Source organism: Saccopteryx bilineata, chromosome 11 (assembly GCF_036850765.1).
Source record: "Saccopteryx bilineata isolate mSacBil1 chromosome 11, mSacBil1_pri_phased_curated, whole genome shotgun sequence".
NCBI lineage: Eukaryota > Metazoa > Chordata > Mammalia > Chiroptera > Emballonuridae > Saccopteryx > Saccopteryx bilineata.
In genome coordinates this window covers 50,693,156-50,708,222 of record NC_089500.1, presented here as the reverse complement: position 1 = coordinate 50,708,222, position 15,067 = coordinate 50,693,156, and the positions used below count along the sequence as shown (strand labels likewise).

The window sequence follows — 15,067 nt, the reverse complement described above, 5'->3', positions numbered from 1 at the left end:
AAATAGAAAACACTATCAAAAACCTCCCCATAAATAAAAGCCCCGGGTCAAATGGCTACACTAGTGAATTCTACCAAACAAGCAAAGAAAATTTAGTACCCATCCTTTTCAAAGTTTTCCAAAAATTTGAAGAAGAGGCAATACTCCCTAACATATTTTATGGGGCCAACATAACCCAATACCAAAACCTGGTAAGGACAAAACAAAAAAAGAAAACTACAGACCAATATCCCTAAACAAAATATTAGCAAATCGAATACAACAACAACATTAAAAAAATAATACATCACAATCAGTGGGATTCATTCTAGGAGCACAAGGATGGTTCAACATATGAAAATTGATCAATGCAATACCCCACATCTACAAAACAAAGGACAAAAATCTTGTAATCCTATCAATAGATGCAGAAAAGGCATTCTATAAGATACAATAACTATTTATATTTAAAACATTCAATAAAATGGGTATACAAGGGAAGTACCTCAGCATAATAAAGGCCATATATGACAAAACAAACCAGCCAGTAACATAATAAATGGTGAAAAACTGAAAGCTTTTCCTCTAAAATCAGGAATAAAACAAGGCTTCCCAATCTCCCCATTCCTATTCAACATAATGCTGGAAGTCTTAGCCAGAGCAATCAGGCAAGAGAAAATAATAAACATTATCCATAATGGGAAAGAAGAAGTAAAGGTATCACTTTTTGCAGATGACATGATCCAGTATATAGAAAACCCCACAGATTCCACTGAAAATCTATTAGAAACAATAAACAAATACAATAAAGTCTCAGGATACAAAATCAATACACAAAAATCTACTGCTTTCCTATACGCCAATAATAAAATTTGTGAAAAGGAACTGAAAGAAACAATTCCTTTTACAATTGCAACAAAAAATAAAATATCTAGGAATAAACAAAGGATCTGAAGAACCTATATACTGAAAACTACAAAGCATTACTAAAAGAAATTAAAAAGTACACAATAAAATGGAAAAGAATTCCATGTTCATGGATCGGAATAATCAACAGAGTTAAAATGGCCATATTATCCAAAGCAATACACAAATTTAATGCAATCCCCATTAAAATCCCAATGTCATTTTTTAAAGAAATAAAACAACAGCAACAAAAAATCACCAGATTTGTATGGAACCATAAAAGACCATGAATAGTCAAAGCAATACTGAGAACAAAGAATGAAGCTGGAGGTACCTGACTTCAAATTATACAGTATGGTTTTGGCAGATAAACAAACAACACAATGAAACAGAATCATGAGCCCAGAAACTAAACTACACATATATGGACAAATAATCTTTGACAGAGGAGCCAAAAACACAACAATGGGGAAAAGAAAGCCTCTTTGATAAATGGTGCTGAAAAAAATTGAAAAGCCGCATGCAAAAGAATTAAACCTGACTAGTTTGTCCCCTTGCACAAAAATTAATTCAAAATGGATCAAAGACCTAAATATAAGATCTGAAACAATAAATTACATAGAAGAAAACATAGGTACTAAACTTATGGACCTTGGCCAAATTAGAGAACATTTTATGAATCTGACCCCCAAAGGCAAGGGAAGTAAAGGCAAAAATAAATGAATGGTATGATATTAAACTACAAAGATTCTGCACAGTGAAAGAAACCAACAACAAAACAAGCGGCCAACCAATTGGGAATATTCACAAACAATAGCTCTGACAAGGGATTAATTTCCAAAATACAAAAAATTCACAAAGCTCAACAACAAACAAGAAAACAATCCAATTAAAAATGGGGATAGGACCTAAACAGACACTTCTCTCATGAAGACATCAAACAATAAATAGATGTGTTAAAAGATATTAGCCTTTGCTAGCTATTAGAGAAATGCAAATCAAAACTACAATGAGATACCATCTCACACCTGTTAGATTGGCTATTATCAACAAGACAGTTAATAACAAGGGTTGGAGAGGCTGTAGAGAAAAAGAAACACTCATTCACTAATGGTGGGAATGTAAACTGGTACAGCCATTATTAAAGAAAGTATGGGCCCTGGCCGGTTGGCTCAGTGGTAGAGAGTCAGCCTGGCGTGTGGGAGTCCCAGGTTCGATCCCGGCCAGGGCACATAGGAGAAGCGCCCATCTGCTTCTCCACCCCTCCCCCTCTCCTTCCTCTCTGTCTCTCTCTTCCCCTCCCGCAGCCGAGGCTCCATTGGAGCAAAAGATGGCCCGGGCGCTGGGGATGGCTCCTTGGCCTCTGCTCCAGGCGCTAGAGAGGCTCTGATCACGACAGAGCTACAGAGCGATGCCCCAGGTGGGCAGAGCATCGCCCCCTGGTGGGCATGCCGGGTGGATCCCAGTGGGGCGCATGCGGGAGTCTGTCTGACTGCCTCCCCATTTCCAGCTTCAAAAAAATACAAAAAAAAAAAAAAAAAAGAAAGTATGGCAGTTCCTCAAAAAATTAAGAGCAGAGCCACCATGTGACCCAGTAATCCCTCTGGGTATCTACTGAAACACTCAACAACATTGCTACTCAAAGACACATGCACCCCTATGTTCACGTTCACAGCAGCATTATTCACAGTGGCCAAGACATGGGAACAACCAAATTGTCTCCTGATAGGGAGTTGGATAAAGATGTTGTGGTATACACATATATTGATACAATGGAACATAATGAGCCATAAGAACTGATGATATATTGCCATTTATAACAACATAGACAGACCTTGAGAACATTAAACTAAGTAAAATAAGTAAATCAGAAAAGCTAATAACTGTATGATTTCACGCATAGGTGAGATAATAAAACTGAAACTCATAAGCATAGATAAAAGTGAAGTGGTTACCAGGGGAGAAGGGTGAGGAAGAGGGGATTAAAGACAAATACCGGGTTACAAAAGATGATCTGTGTCAATACAACATAATTAACAATTCAAATGCTATAGAAGTGCTTACCTGAATCCTATGTACTCTTATTGAGCAATGTCACCCCATTAAATTTAATTTCTAAATAAAAAAAATACATAAAAAAAGAAAATATAATAATGATTGTCAGGAGTGGGGGAGGAGTTGGAGAGGGAGTAACTACAAAAAGGTACAAGGTGTCTTCTGGAGTGATGAAAATGTTCTGAAATTAGTGATGTACAACTTTGTGACTACACTCATAACCACAAAGTGTACACTTTAATATGGTGTACTTTATGGTATATAAATTATACAACCATAAAAATAAATCCAATGACAAAACACTTAAGACAGATATGAGCATTTCCGTGTATGTAAATTTTACCTCAAAAGAAAAAAAAAACTGCTAGATAATGATATCAATGCTTAAAACATTAGCAGAAAGTTTACTGATATCTGTAATTTATTTGAACTCAATCAAAAATTAAGATGAACTGAAGGTTAGTAGGATAAATGGATGTGTGGTAATTATTAATGTTAACAACTAGGTATGAGTATCTGAGTATTCACGGTAGAATTTCAACTTTTCTGTATGTTTGAAAATGCTCATAAAATGTTGAGGAAAAGAATAATGCTCAGGAAACACTTAGATCCAGGCAGTAACCATTCTATACAACTAGCCTGAATTCTAGGAGGGAAAAATGCCAATTTTGTGAAAGACATAAATGCAAAGCATTACTATAAAGAAAACCAGAGAGATAGGAGAAAGGAAAAAAAATCTAAATATAAACATTATACTAAATATTTTGAGTCCACAGTAATAAATTTCTTGGGTGTGATAATAGTATTATGGTTATTAATGAGAACCTCACTGTGAAGGAGTTACTTCAGGTTACTTTCAAATGACTGCGGAAAAAATGTAAATACAGATGTGCGTTTGTGTGTACAGATAGAAGAAAATAAAACGTGGCAAAATGTTAACTGCTTGAAGAATACATGAGTGCTAGTACTGTCCTTTCAACTTATTTTCTGGCTTAAAATTTTTCAAAATAAAAAGGATAGAGGGGGCCTGGTCAGGTGGGTCAGTAGATAAAGTATCTTCCCAGAGCACTGAGGTCACAGGTTTGATCCCTGGTCAGGGCACATATAAGAAACAATCAATGAGTATACAACTAAATGGAACTAAGTGGAACGAGTTAATACCCGCCCCCTCTCTCAATGGAAAATTTGTTTTTAAAAAGGGGTAGAGAGAAGGGTAGTAGCAAGGTAAGCAAGAGTTCTAAAGAATATTGTCAAATTAGAGCTCTCGTCTCATCTCCCTCTGCTTTCCCCTTCATGTACCATGCTCAAACAACATTGGTCTCCTTTCCACCACTCAAACAAAACAAATCAAAATACCAGGGTCTCTATGTTTGCTGATGTCCCCTCTACTTGGAATACTATTCCCCGGTCTTCATTTGAGTATTTTTTCTTCTTCTTCTTTGTCTTTTTTTCTTTTTGATAACCAATCATTTCTATTTATTTCAAGACATAACACACTTTTTAGATCCGTGGATGAGACTAAGTTACAACCTTATTTAAATAACCACAGGGTATTTTATTTTAGCTATGATGTTATAAAAATCATAAAACCAGAGACTAATAATACATATATCAAAGTTAGATTAAAAAGGTAGGTCATGGCTCTCAATCACTGTCTTGGCATTAAAGATGGTACAAAGCTACATTCTTAGATTACCACCAAGTATCCAAACATTTACAGACATAGGTGTCAAAAAGGCCTTTTCTCTGATTTTAGCAAAGAGAATCCACTTAAAATTTATTCTTTATCCACGGACATGATTTAACTCTAGTACATGGTATTACTATTTCTCCTACTGTAGCAAGTTCTAGTTTTCTCAAAGCCTTTCCCCAACCTTTCTGAAAAGAAAATACCATATTCCAACCTTCAAATTAATGTTATCCTGAAACACAGATACCAGGTAGGCATATTCACATATATACTTGCCATTTTCAGGCTAAGACATGCATTTAGAGCTCTAATAACATTGTTAAAGCAAAAGACAATCCTATCTAATATCAAATGAAACTGTGACCTTTCCAAGCATTGTTTGATATAGAAAACATTGCTTTTGATATACTTTATTCAAATACCATTCTGATCATTCATGGACCAAGAACATTCAACTAATAAACCAAAAAGAAGCAGATGTTAACAATCAGTCTTCAAACATTACAGCCAATGATTCCACACTTGTCTAAGAGTTCACCAACATAAAACTTCCTCCACATCTCAGTGGCCAACAAACCATTCAGTAGAGCTTCCTTAACTGTGAGCTATTTGAAATGACCAGTTTGAGCCCCACTGACTGCCTTTTAAAGCTGTGAATAGCTGTAAGGATCTCAGCAGGGGTTGGAAGAAGCAGCTCAACCTGGGCAAAGTGCCAAACTGTGGCCAGCAGAAGTTTGGAGTAAGTCACAACAGTGTTTACTAGTATAAGGTGCTTCTCTGCAAAGTTATAAATTGGGCCATGGTTCTAGGACAAAAAGTATGCAATCTGTGAGTATTTTCTTCTTTCAAGCCTCAACTCAAATATAATCTCAGAGGCTACTGTCTTCTCTAATAATTCCACCTAAACGAGATGACCAACAGGCTCTACCATATTCAATATTTTCATAATAACAATAATTAATAACTGAAATGATTATATTATAACTTTTTTATGTGTTTACTTCTGATTTTTTTCTCAATAACAGAAACTACATGCCAAAAACACCTGTTCTGTACTTTCAGGATGTTCTTCCTTTTCTTCCATTGTCTGTCTCCTTGTATCCAGTAAAAACTAAACTGGAAGCAGAACAACTGATAAATTTTTCTACAGGAGAAGTAGTTAGGGGAGTAAAGGAGTACATCTGATACTAACAGAAATTAGAGTGGGTCAAGAAACTGTTACCACACTTACAGGCAGTATGAGTACATAATAACATAACAACTAATTGTTTATTGATATAATACCTACAAAGCCAGGACAAAAAACCAGCAACAAGTAGATTTCTATGAAATCAAATAAAATTTCCCTAACATTTGATTAAGTTTAAAAGTTGATGTTGTGATAAAATCTAGAGAAAAGTCAATCATATTCCATTAATACAGTTAAAATCTAACTTTAATAAACTGTAGACTCTTAAGGTTCTGTACAGGTAGCTCTGTTGGTTGTAGTATAATATCAATCTACCAGGGTTGTGGGATGGACTCCCCAGGGTCAGGGTGCATACAGTAATCAACCGAATGAATGCTTGGGTAGGTGGAATGACAAATTGATGTTTTTCTCTCACTCACTTCCTCCCTCTCTCTCTCTCTCTCTCTCTCTAAAACCAGTAAATCAATAAAAATTTAAATGAAATAAAACTGTAGACTCTACTTCTTTCTATTCTTCCACTTTTCTGTCTTTTAGCCCAATCTATCATCTATTCTCCTTTCCCTTCTACCTAATATTTCTATTGCATCCTTCTCTATAGCTATTTTATAAATCCTTGAAGTAGAATGGACTCATGAAAACAGGGAAAAAAAATGGTTGTAGCCTGACCAGTGGTGGCACAGTGAATAGAGCATTGACCTGGGAGGTTCCAGGTTCAAAACCCTGAGATCGTCAGCTTGAGAGTGGGCTCACCAGCTTGAGCATGGGGTTGCCAGCTTAAGCATGGGATCACTGACATGATCCCATAGTAGCTGGTTTAAGCCCAAAGGTTGCTGGCTTGATGCTTCTCATCTTTCTCCCTTCCTGTCTGTCTAGTCTGTCTCTCTTGCTTTCAGGAAGAAAGAAAGAAAAAAAGAAAAGAATGGGTGTAGAAAAGTCTGAGGCCAAGATTGAGAAGTAATAGCTAAAATGATAGCTTAGGCCTGACCTGTGGTGGCGCAGTGGATAAAGCGTCGACCTGGAAATGCTGAGGTCGCCGGTTCGAAACCCTGGGCTTGCCTGGTCAAGGCACATATGGGAGTTGATGCTTCCAGCTCCTCCCCCCTTCTCTCTCTCTGTCTCTCCTCTCTCTCTCTGTCTCTCCCTCTCCTCTCTAAAAAAAAAAAAATATATATATATATATAAAAAATAATAATAATAAAATAAAATGATAGCTTATATTGACTGATTGCTTACCATATGCCAGGCATTCACTTGGTTTTCACAAAACCTTATGAGGAATTATCTGCATTTTACAGATATGTAAGCCAAGACAAAGAAAAGTAAAGTACCTTGATCAACATCATACAATTAATAAGGCTAGAATTCAAACCAGGCCAAATGATTCCAAATATCCTTCACTATATTGCCTCTCACCATGACACTATAAGTCTTTACAAAATTGATGAAAATTCTAAGGGTGCTAAAATTTCAGAAATGAGAAGGCAAATGTATTAACTACATTGGTTTTTAACACATTATTGAAATTAATTCTTAAATTTGGGTGACTTTCCTTGACACAACAAGAGCGAAACAGGATATAAACAAATACTAACTTCTTAATAAGAATGCCACCAGACTCTTCCCAAGTATGTTTCCTAAAGTACACAACATAGATAGCTTAAAATATCAAGTTTTGTGGATCATCACTTACTAGAACTGAGTTAATATTCTAAGGGCCTGAGTCTTTATATCCTTGACAGTTTCTAGTATATTTTGTTTCTTCTATGACACTTTCATTCACCATATTTTTTACAAACACATTCTGATACAAAACTCCTGACTAGATTCTATTCCCTAACAGCTGTGAAAGTTTTGTTAGCATAGAGTCCTAAAAGTACAGCAATAGTGTCACAGAACTACATGCATTAGGCATTTTTAAAATGGTATTACGTGATTTCTAAAAGCCTATTATAAAACCATTCTATTGCTCTACAAGCTACACAACTTTCATCAAACTCAGTAAGAGGGAAAAGCCTCAAAGTACTCAACTTATCAACATAACTCTTACATACTTTAGAAAATGCAAAAACAACTGTTCAATGCAAGGGCACAATATGATTTACATAGTTTTGACTATTTCTAAACTAAGTAGTAATCATAAAAATTCTATAATATAAAAATCTAACTATACTGATAACATCAAAACCTCCAATGTATCATGTATAACTAAGAAATATATGAGTTCTTATCCTTACTAGAATACCCAACGATCCATAAAAAAGTGAGTAAGGTTTTCTAACCTTTCAAAGTCACCTTGCCTTGTAAATTTGGACAACCTATACACTGCCCAGTTGTTAAGTTGTTTTGAGGTCATTCCTCTTCCATTATCTATCACTGCCACGGCAGGTTTTCCTTGTGTTTCATCAAAATGCTATAAAATAAGTAAAAAAGACAGGCAAAATCAAATCAATATTAAAAAAGTGAAAAGTTAAATACAGAAAAAGGGACTCAAAGGGATCACTCATACATTTCTGTTAGAAGTATAAATTAATACAACTTTGTTAAAGGCACTTCAGCTGTATGAATCTAGTCTTAGAATTCTTTATGCCCTGTAGTCCAGAAATTTCATTTCTCAGAATTTAGAAGAATTAATCAGAGATACATACAAAGACCTATAAAGATATTCATCATGGCAGCACAGCTTACAATGGCTAAAATAGAGAATAGAAACTAAATGTTCAATAATACAGTGTGTCCATAAAGTCATGGTGCACTATTGACCGCTCACAAGAAAGCAACAAAATAAAAAGAAAACCCTCCCAGTTTCTGTAGGATGATGTGGCAGCATGTGCACATGCGCAGATGATGATGTAACACCGTGTATACAGCGGAGCAGCCCACGCCATGCCAGTCGAGGTATGGATGATACAGAGGAAAGTTCAGTGTGTTCGTGTGTTCTGTGGCTCGCTAAATTCAAATCCGTGACCAAAGTGCAACGTGAATATTGACACATTTATAACGAAGCGCCACCACATAGGAATAACATTACTCGGTGGGATAAGCAGTTGAAGGAAACCGGCAGTTTGGTGGAGAAACCCCGTTCTGGTAGGCCATCAGTCAGTGACGAGTCTGTAGAGGCTATACGGGATAGCTACCTAAGGAGCCCTAAAACAGTGATTTTCAACCTTTTTTTTTCATGGCACAAACACACACTAATTAGTAAGGTCAGTGCCCCTGACTAAATACAACCATTTTCATCTCATGGCACAAATAAATTAGTTACTAAAGAAGAAGAGGTCAGGGCCCCTTTATCTTTAGTAATTAGTTTATGAGTGCATGAGAAACAAAGGTTGAAAATCACTGCAAAAAAATCTGTGTGTGCACGTGCTCGACAATTACACTTAAGCAAGACTACAGTTCATAAGGTGTTAAAGAAACGTCTCTGTTTTACAGAGTACAAATTGCGGCTGTTGCACGCTATCAAACCGGCAGAGAGACCCACACGATGTGCAAATGCTACAGATATGCTTCATGAGATCGACAATGATGCAAGATTTTTGCAGAAGATTGTGTTTAGCGATGAAGCAACCTTCCATATCTGTGGACATGTTCATCATCATAACGTCCGAATATGGGCTGCTGAACATCCTACGTTGAGTACGAACACAACAGCCCTAAAGTGAACGTGTGGTGTGGCCTAATGCATGATAAGGTGATAGGCCCATTTTTTTTCGCAGAGCAGTCTGTGACGGCAAAGTCCTATGTTGACATGTTGGAATTGTATTCAGTGCCACAATTTCCAGAAGGTGTCATCTTTCAACAGGACGGCGCTCCTCCACACTACGCCACCATTGTCCGTGAGTTTCTGGATAGAACATTCCCCTGGCGGTGGATAAGCAGGGGTTCTGTCAAGCCATGGCCACCATGATCCCCGGATCTGATGCCCTTAGACTTTTATTTTTGGGGTTATGTGAAGCAACATGTGTACATTGATCATATCAACAACATTAATCACTTAAAACAGAGAATCACAGACATTATTCACTCTGTTACACCAGACGTCCTTACCCATGTGTGGCAAGAACTTCACTATCGTTTGGATGTGTGTAGGGCAGCAAATGGAGCCCACAGCAAACTGCACTGAATAGGTATGAAACTGGGAGAGTTTTCCTTTTACTTGGTGCAGATTTCACGTTTCTATTGTCTTTTGTTGCTTTCCTATGACCTGTCAAAAGTGCACCATGACTTTATGGACACACTGTAGTAGGCTAATATATATATTTATATACTTACTGCTCACAAAAATTAGGCGATCAGGGAACATGCAAATACTCCAGTACTTTCAACCTTTTGTATAGTGCATTTTCACCAATGAAATAAATAAGTTTGTTTTGCATCTCATTTGCATAATTGAACAACCTTCTTTGACTTGTTTGCTTTTCTGATGTTTAATAAAAAAAAATCAAACGCGTCGGCCTAGCGTGCGGAGGACCCGGGTTCGATTCCCAGCCAGGGCACACAGGAGAAGCGCCCATTTGCTTCTCCACCCCTCCGCCGCGCTTTCCTCTCTGTCTCTCTCGTCCCCTCCCGCAGCCAAGGCTCCATTGGAGCAAAGATGGCCCGGGCGCTGGGGATGGCTCTGTGGCCTCTGCCCCAGGCGCTAGAGTGGCTCTGGTCGCAACATGGCGACGCCCAGGATGGGCAGAGCATCGCCCCCTGGTGGGCAGAGCGTCGCCCCTGGTGGGCGTGCCGGGTGGATCCCGGTCGGGCGCATGCGGGAGTCTGTCTGACTGTCTCTCCCTGTTTCCAGCTTCAGAAAAATGGAAAAAAAAAAAAAAAAAAAAAAAATCAAACGCTTTTTTATAGCTTGATGTTCATTTTGAAATATCCTCTAATTTTTGTGAGCAGTATATTATAGCCAATAAACCAACCTGCAGCGATTGGATATTATATTTATGATACGGCAATGTTATAATGTACTTACTACTAAGGGAAAGAAGATCCCAAAAAACAAAATGCACACTAACTACCATCATACATATGCATACATCTAACACGAAAATAAAGGGCACATGAAAAAATTTTTAAAATGGACGAGGACATATCAGATAATTACTTCTTTTAATTTATCTTTATTTTCTAATTTTTCTCCAATGAACTTGTACTACTTTTATAACAGGAATAGTTAAATTGCTCAATCGTATGATTTTCTTACCAATTTAATCTGTATCCTTCTAATCCCCGTGTTACGAGACGTAGCAGACAATGAATTGTCAATTAATTCTGCAAGAGCAAATGCTGGAAAAGAATGAGAAAACAGTATTGCTTAAATTTTCCCTCCCAAATATTTCAAATAAAATTTCAAAGTAAACAACTCTGAAGTACCTTAATCCATCACTTTTATTTTTCAAAAAACTAGAATTAAAGTATTATTATCCTGATCTTAATGATGCAATTCATAATTAAAGGCATCATTACCAATCATCAGCAGCAGAAAAAGAAGTTATCAACCAGTACTTGTAGAGCATTATATGGCATAAGTCAGCCATGATTCCTGGTCTCAAAGAGTTTTTAATTTAAAGACTGACATTCGGACATAAGAGACAAAAGACCTTAACCATAAAAATCAAATATGTAATTATATCACGCAGAAGTCAAAAGTAAGCACATATAGATATGGAGGCAAAAATAAAGCAACTTTAAAAGTGACTATAGTAGGCCCTGGCCAGTTGGCTCAGCAGTACAGTATCGGCCTAGCATGTGTGGGTGTCCCACTTTTGATTCCCAGTCAGGGCACACAGGAGAAGCGACCATCTGCTTCTCTACCCCTCCTCCTTCTCTTTCTCTCTTTCTCTATCTCTCTCTCTCTCTCCCCTTCCAACAACCATGGCTTGGTTGGAGCAAGTTGGCCCTAGGTCCACAATGGCGAACCTTTTTATAAAAACCGCCCACTTTTGCAGTGCTGGTCAACCTGGTCCCTCCCGCCCACTAGTGGGCATTCCAGCTTTCATGGTGGGCGTTGTGGAGCAACCAAATGGTGCCACAATTGGCCCACCATGAAAGCTGGAACGCCCACTAGTGGGCGGGAGGGACCAGGTTGACCAGGACCGCAAAAGTGGGCGGTTTTTATAAAATGGTTTGCCATCGTGGCCCTAGGGCTGAGGGTGGCTCCATGGCTTCACCTTAGATGCTAGAACCGTTACTCCGTTACAATGGAGTAACGGTTCCAGATTGGCAAAAGCATTGCCCCATAGGGGACTTGCCACATGCATCCGGGTCAGGGCACATGTGGGAGTCTGCCTCTCTGCCTCCCCGCTTCTCACTTAAGGGAAAAAAAAGTATCTATACAAGCTAATTTAGGTATAGAAATCTTATGACTAATAGCAACTTGTCAAGTGGTACAACGTGTCTGTTTAACTAACACAGAACAGCTATGGATTTCCTACCACACAACCAACTTGATATTCAATTTATCACTGGCTCTGAATTGTTCCAAATATTCTCAAGGTCACTACGCAAACTATTTCCTGTTTTTATTCCCTTAACTAAAAAGAACACTGTAGGAAATGGAAGGGAGAAAAGAGAAATTTGGAAGAAATAAGTGAATAAAATTTAGTACCAGCTTTTATATAAAAGGAGAAAAAAATATACAAGACAGTTTGAGTGCTTGTTCCAGAAGACTGGGTGATTGGTCATATTTCTCATAAAGAGAAAATTTAGAAAGGAGAAAAGAAAAATTCAGTTTTAAAAGTGATAGTCTACAACTACATCAAACTCAATGAGTAAAGGTGTTCCAAAGAGACTGGAACAGATGTTGTGCTTCACTGGGAGAATAAAGATATCAGAAATAAATATTTTTGCTTTCCTAACATAGAATAGTTAAGGCTTGGATCCATAGGTATAAAAAGAAAAGATCAGCATGACCCAAAGAGATGTCCACCACACAGTCAAGAATAACCAGAGTAACACCAAAGACAAAGGAAAGAGAAATAGGGAAAGACCCAGGAATATAATATAAAATCACAAAAATCAAATTAAGAGTTTAAACAGTGAGATTCCCTGCTTATTCATATGATGATAGGAATGGAAACTGCTAAAACCAATATGGAAGGTAATTAATCTGTATCAAAAGTCATAGAGGCCCTGGCCAGTTGGCTCAGCGGTGAAGCATAGGCCTGGTGTGCGGGGGACCCGGGTTTGATTCCCGGCCGGGGCGCATAGGAGAAGCGCCCATTTGCTTCTCCACCCCCACCCCCTCCTTCCTCTCTGTCTCTCTCTTCCCCTCCCGCAGCCAAGGCTCCATTGGAGCAAAGATGGCCTGGGCGCTGGGGATGGCTCCTTGGCCTCTGCCCCGGGCGCTAGAGTGGCTCTGGTTGCGGGAGAGCGACGCCCCAGAGGGGCAGAGCATTGCCCCCTGGTGGGCAGAGCGTCGCCCCTGGTGGGCGTGCCGGGTGGATCCCGGTCGGGCGCATGCGGGAGTCTGCCTGGCTGTCTCTCCCCGTTTCCAGCTTCAGAAAAATGCAAAAAAAAAGAAAAAGAAAAAAATTCATAGAAATGACTTCAGCAGGAGGAGTAGTATCTCATATCTCCATGGAGACCCGAGTTACTGTCCCTCCTCCCCACTTCCTGTTTTCAGCTGTGTCTTGTTGCGCTGATTGGAGCTGGAGAGATTTCTGGAGATGGGTCACACCATCTTTAGGCTTGAACACTTCTACACAAGCCTTGTGTTGTGTAGAAGGATCAATCACTTCCCCAACTACGGCCGCCTCCAGCACTGGATGAGTCAGCTTCTCAGGTCATCCCATGCATTCCTCTGCCTGTCACCATCTGTCTCTCTCTCTCCACTTTCCTTTTGGAAGACAAGCCAACCCTCTCAGCACAAAGCTGTTCTATGGAGTTAACATTCAATGGAGGAAGGTGGGAAATCAAATATAATCACAATAAATATGTAAATTCTTTAGCATCTTAGAAGGTGTTATATGCTATGGAGAAAAGAGCAAGAGATAAAAGAGATAAAAGAGCAGAGAAAAGAGATAAAAACAACAGCAAAGGAACAGAGGAAACACAGTTGCAACTTTAAATAGGGTGAAAGAGGTAAGTTTTGTTAGGAAAGCAACGAATAAAGAAAACCTGAATAAGGCGAGAGAACGAGACAAGAGCTAACTGGTGAAAATGTTCCAGGTAGAGAGGGCTCTAAACTGAGAACAAAGCTGACACCAGAGTGCAGTGAAGCAAGCAACCAGAGTTGGGAAAACAAAGTTAGAGTATAAAGCAGAGCTGCCAAGGCCACATATGTAATTGAAAGAATTTGGCCTTTAATCTTAATGAAAAGGAAGACAGTTTTCTAGGCTGACCTGTGGTGGCACAGTGGATAAAGAAAGCATTGACCTGGAATGCTGCAGTCCCCAGTTCAAAACCCCGGGATTGCCCAGTCAAGGCACATATGAGAAGCAATTACGACAAGTTGATGCTTCCTGCTCCTCCCCTTTCTGTCACTTCTCTAAAATCAATAAATAAAATCTTAAAAAAAAATGTTTTCAGTAGACCACCACAATCTGACTTCTCAATCTTTATGTGAGAAGGCATAAAAAGAGACAGACGAATTAAGAGACTAGTGTACAATTCAATGTTTTTCAACCATTAGCCCATCAGAAATTTTGTGATCTGTGAAAGAGTTAACCACCCTGATATTGTATGAAGATTATAGACCCAATGATTAGAAACTCCTATAATCTTCATACAACATCAGAATGGTTAACTCTCACAGATCAGTGGTTGAAAAACACTGGTAGATAATATGATGGTGCCTAAGACATACTGTTAGCAATAAAAGTGATGAAAAATGGTCATTTCTAGATAAAGACAGAAGATAGTGCCAACTGGATTTTCTGACAGATTGAATGAAATGTATGAGACAAAAAAGAATTAATTTGATTTTTGGCTTAAGCAACTGAAAGGACAGAGCAATGATTGATTTGAATGGAAAAACTATATGTAGTATAGGATTCAGTGAACAGATCAGGGTTCTAATCTTAGTCTAGTAAAGATAGAATAAACAAAAGATGAACAAAATTTGGAATTCAGGACCTAAGTCTGTCATTATTATCAATATTTAATTTTAAAAAATCATCATTTCTCACAATCTCCATTTGAGAGTCATTGCATAAAAATGTTATTTGGAGCTATGAAATTAGATAAGATCACCAAGTGAGGAAATATAAGAAGAAAAGGGACCAAGCACTATACCCTGAAGCACTTCAACATTAAGA

At 38.3% G+C, this 15,067-nt stretch overlaps 1 protein-coding gene across 1 annotated transcript in view; it reads right to left on the bottom strand.

The window, feature by feature from the left end:
* Positions 1–15,067, bottom strand: part of SMCHD1 (structural maintenance of chromosomes flexible hinge domain containing 1) — a 176,891-nt gene that overhangs the window by 143,124 nt on the left and 18,700 nt on the right. The window contains exons 4-5 of the mRNA XM_066246162.1: positions 11,014–11,096; positions 8,099–8,229 (exon numbers count right to left, since the gene is read on the bottom strand). Coding sequence (XP_066102259.1) covers positions 8,099–8,229; positions 11,014–11,096 — 214 coding nt within the window. The remainder of the gene's footprint in view (positions 1–8,098; positions 8,230–11,013; positions 11,097–15,067) is intronic.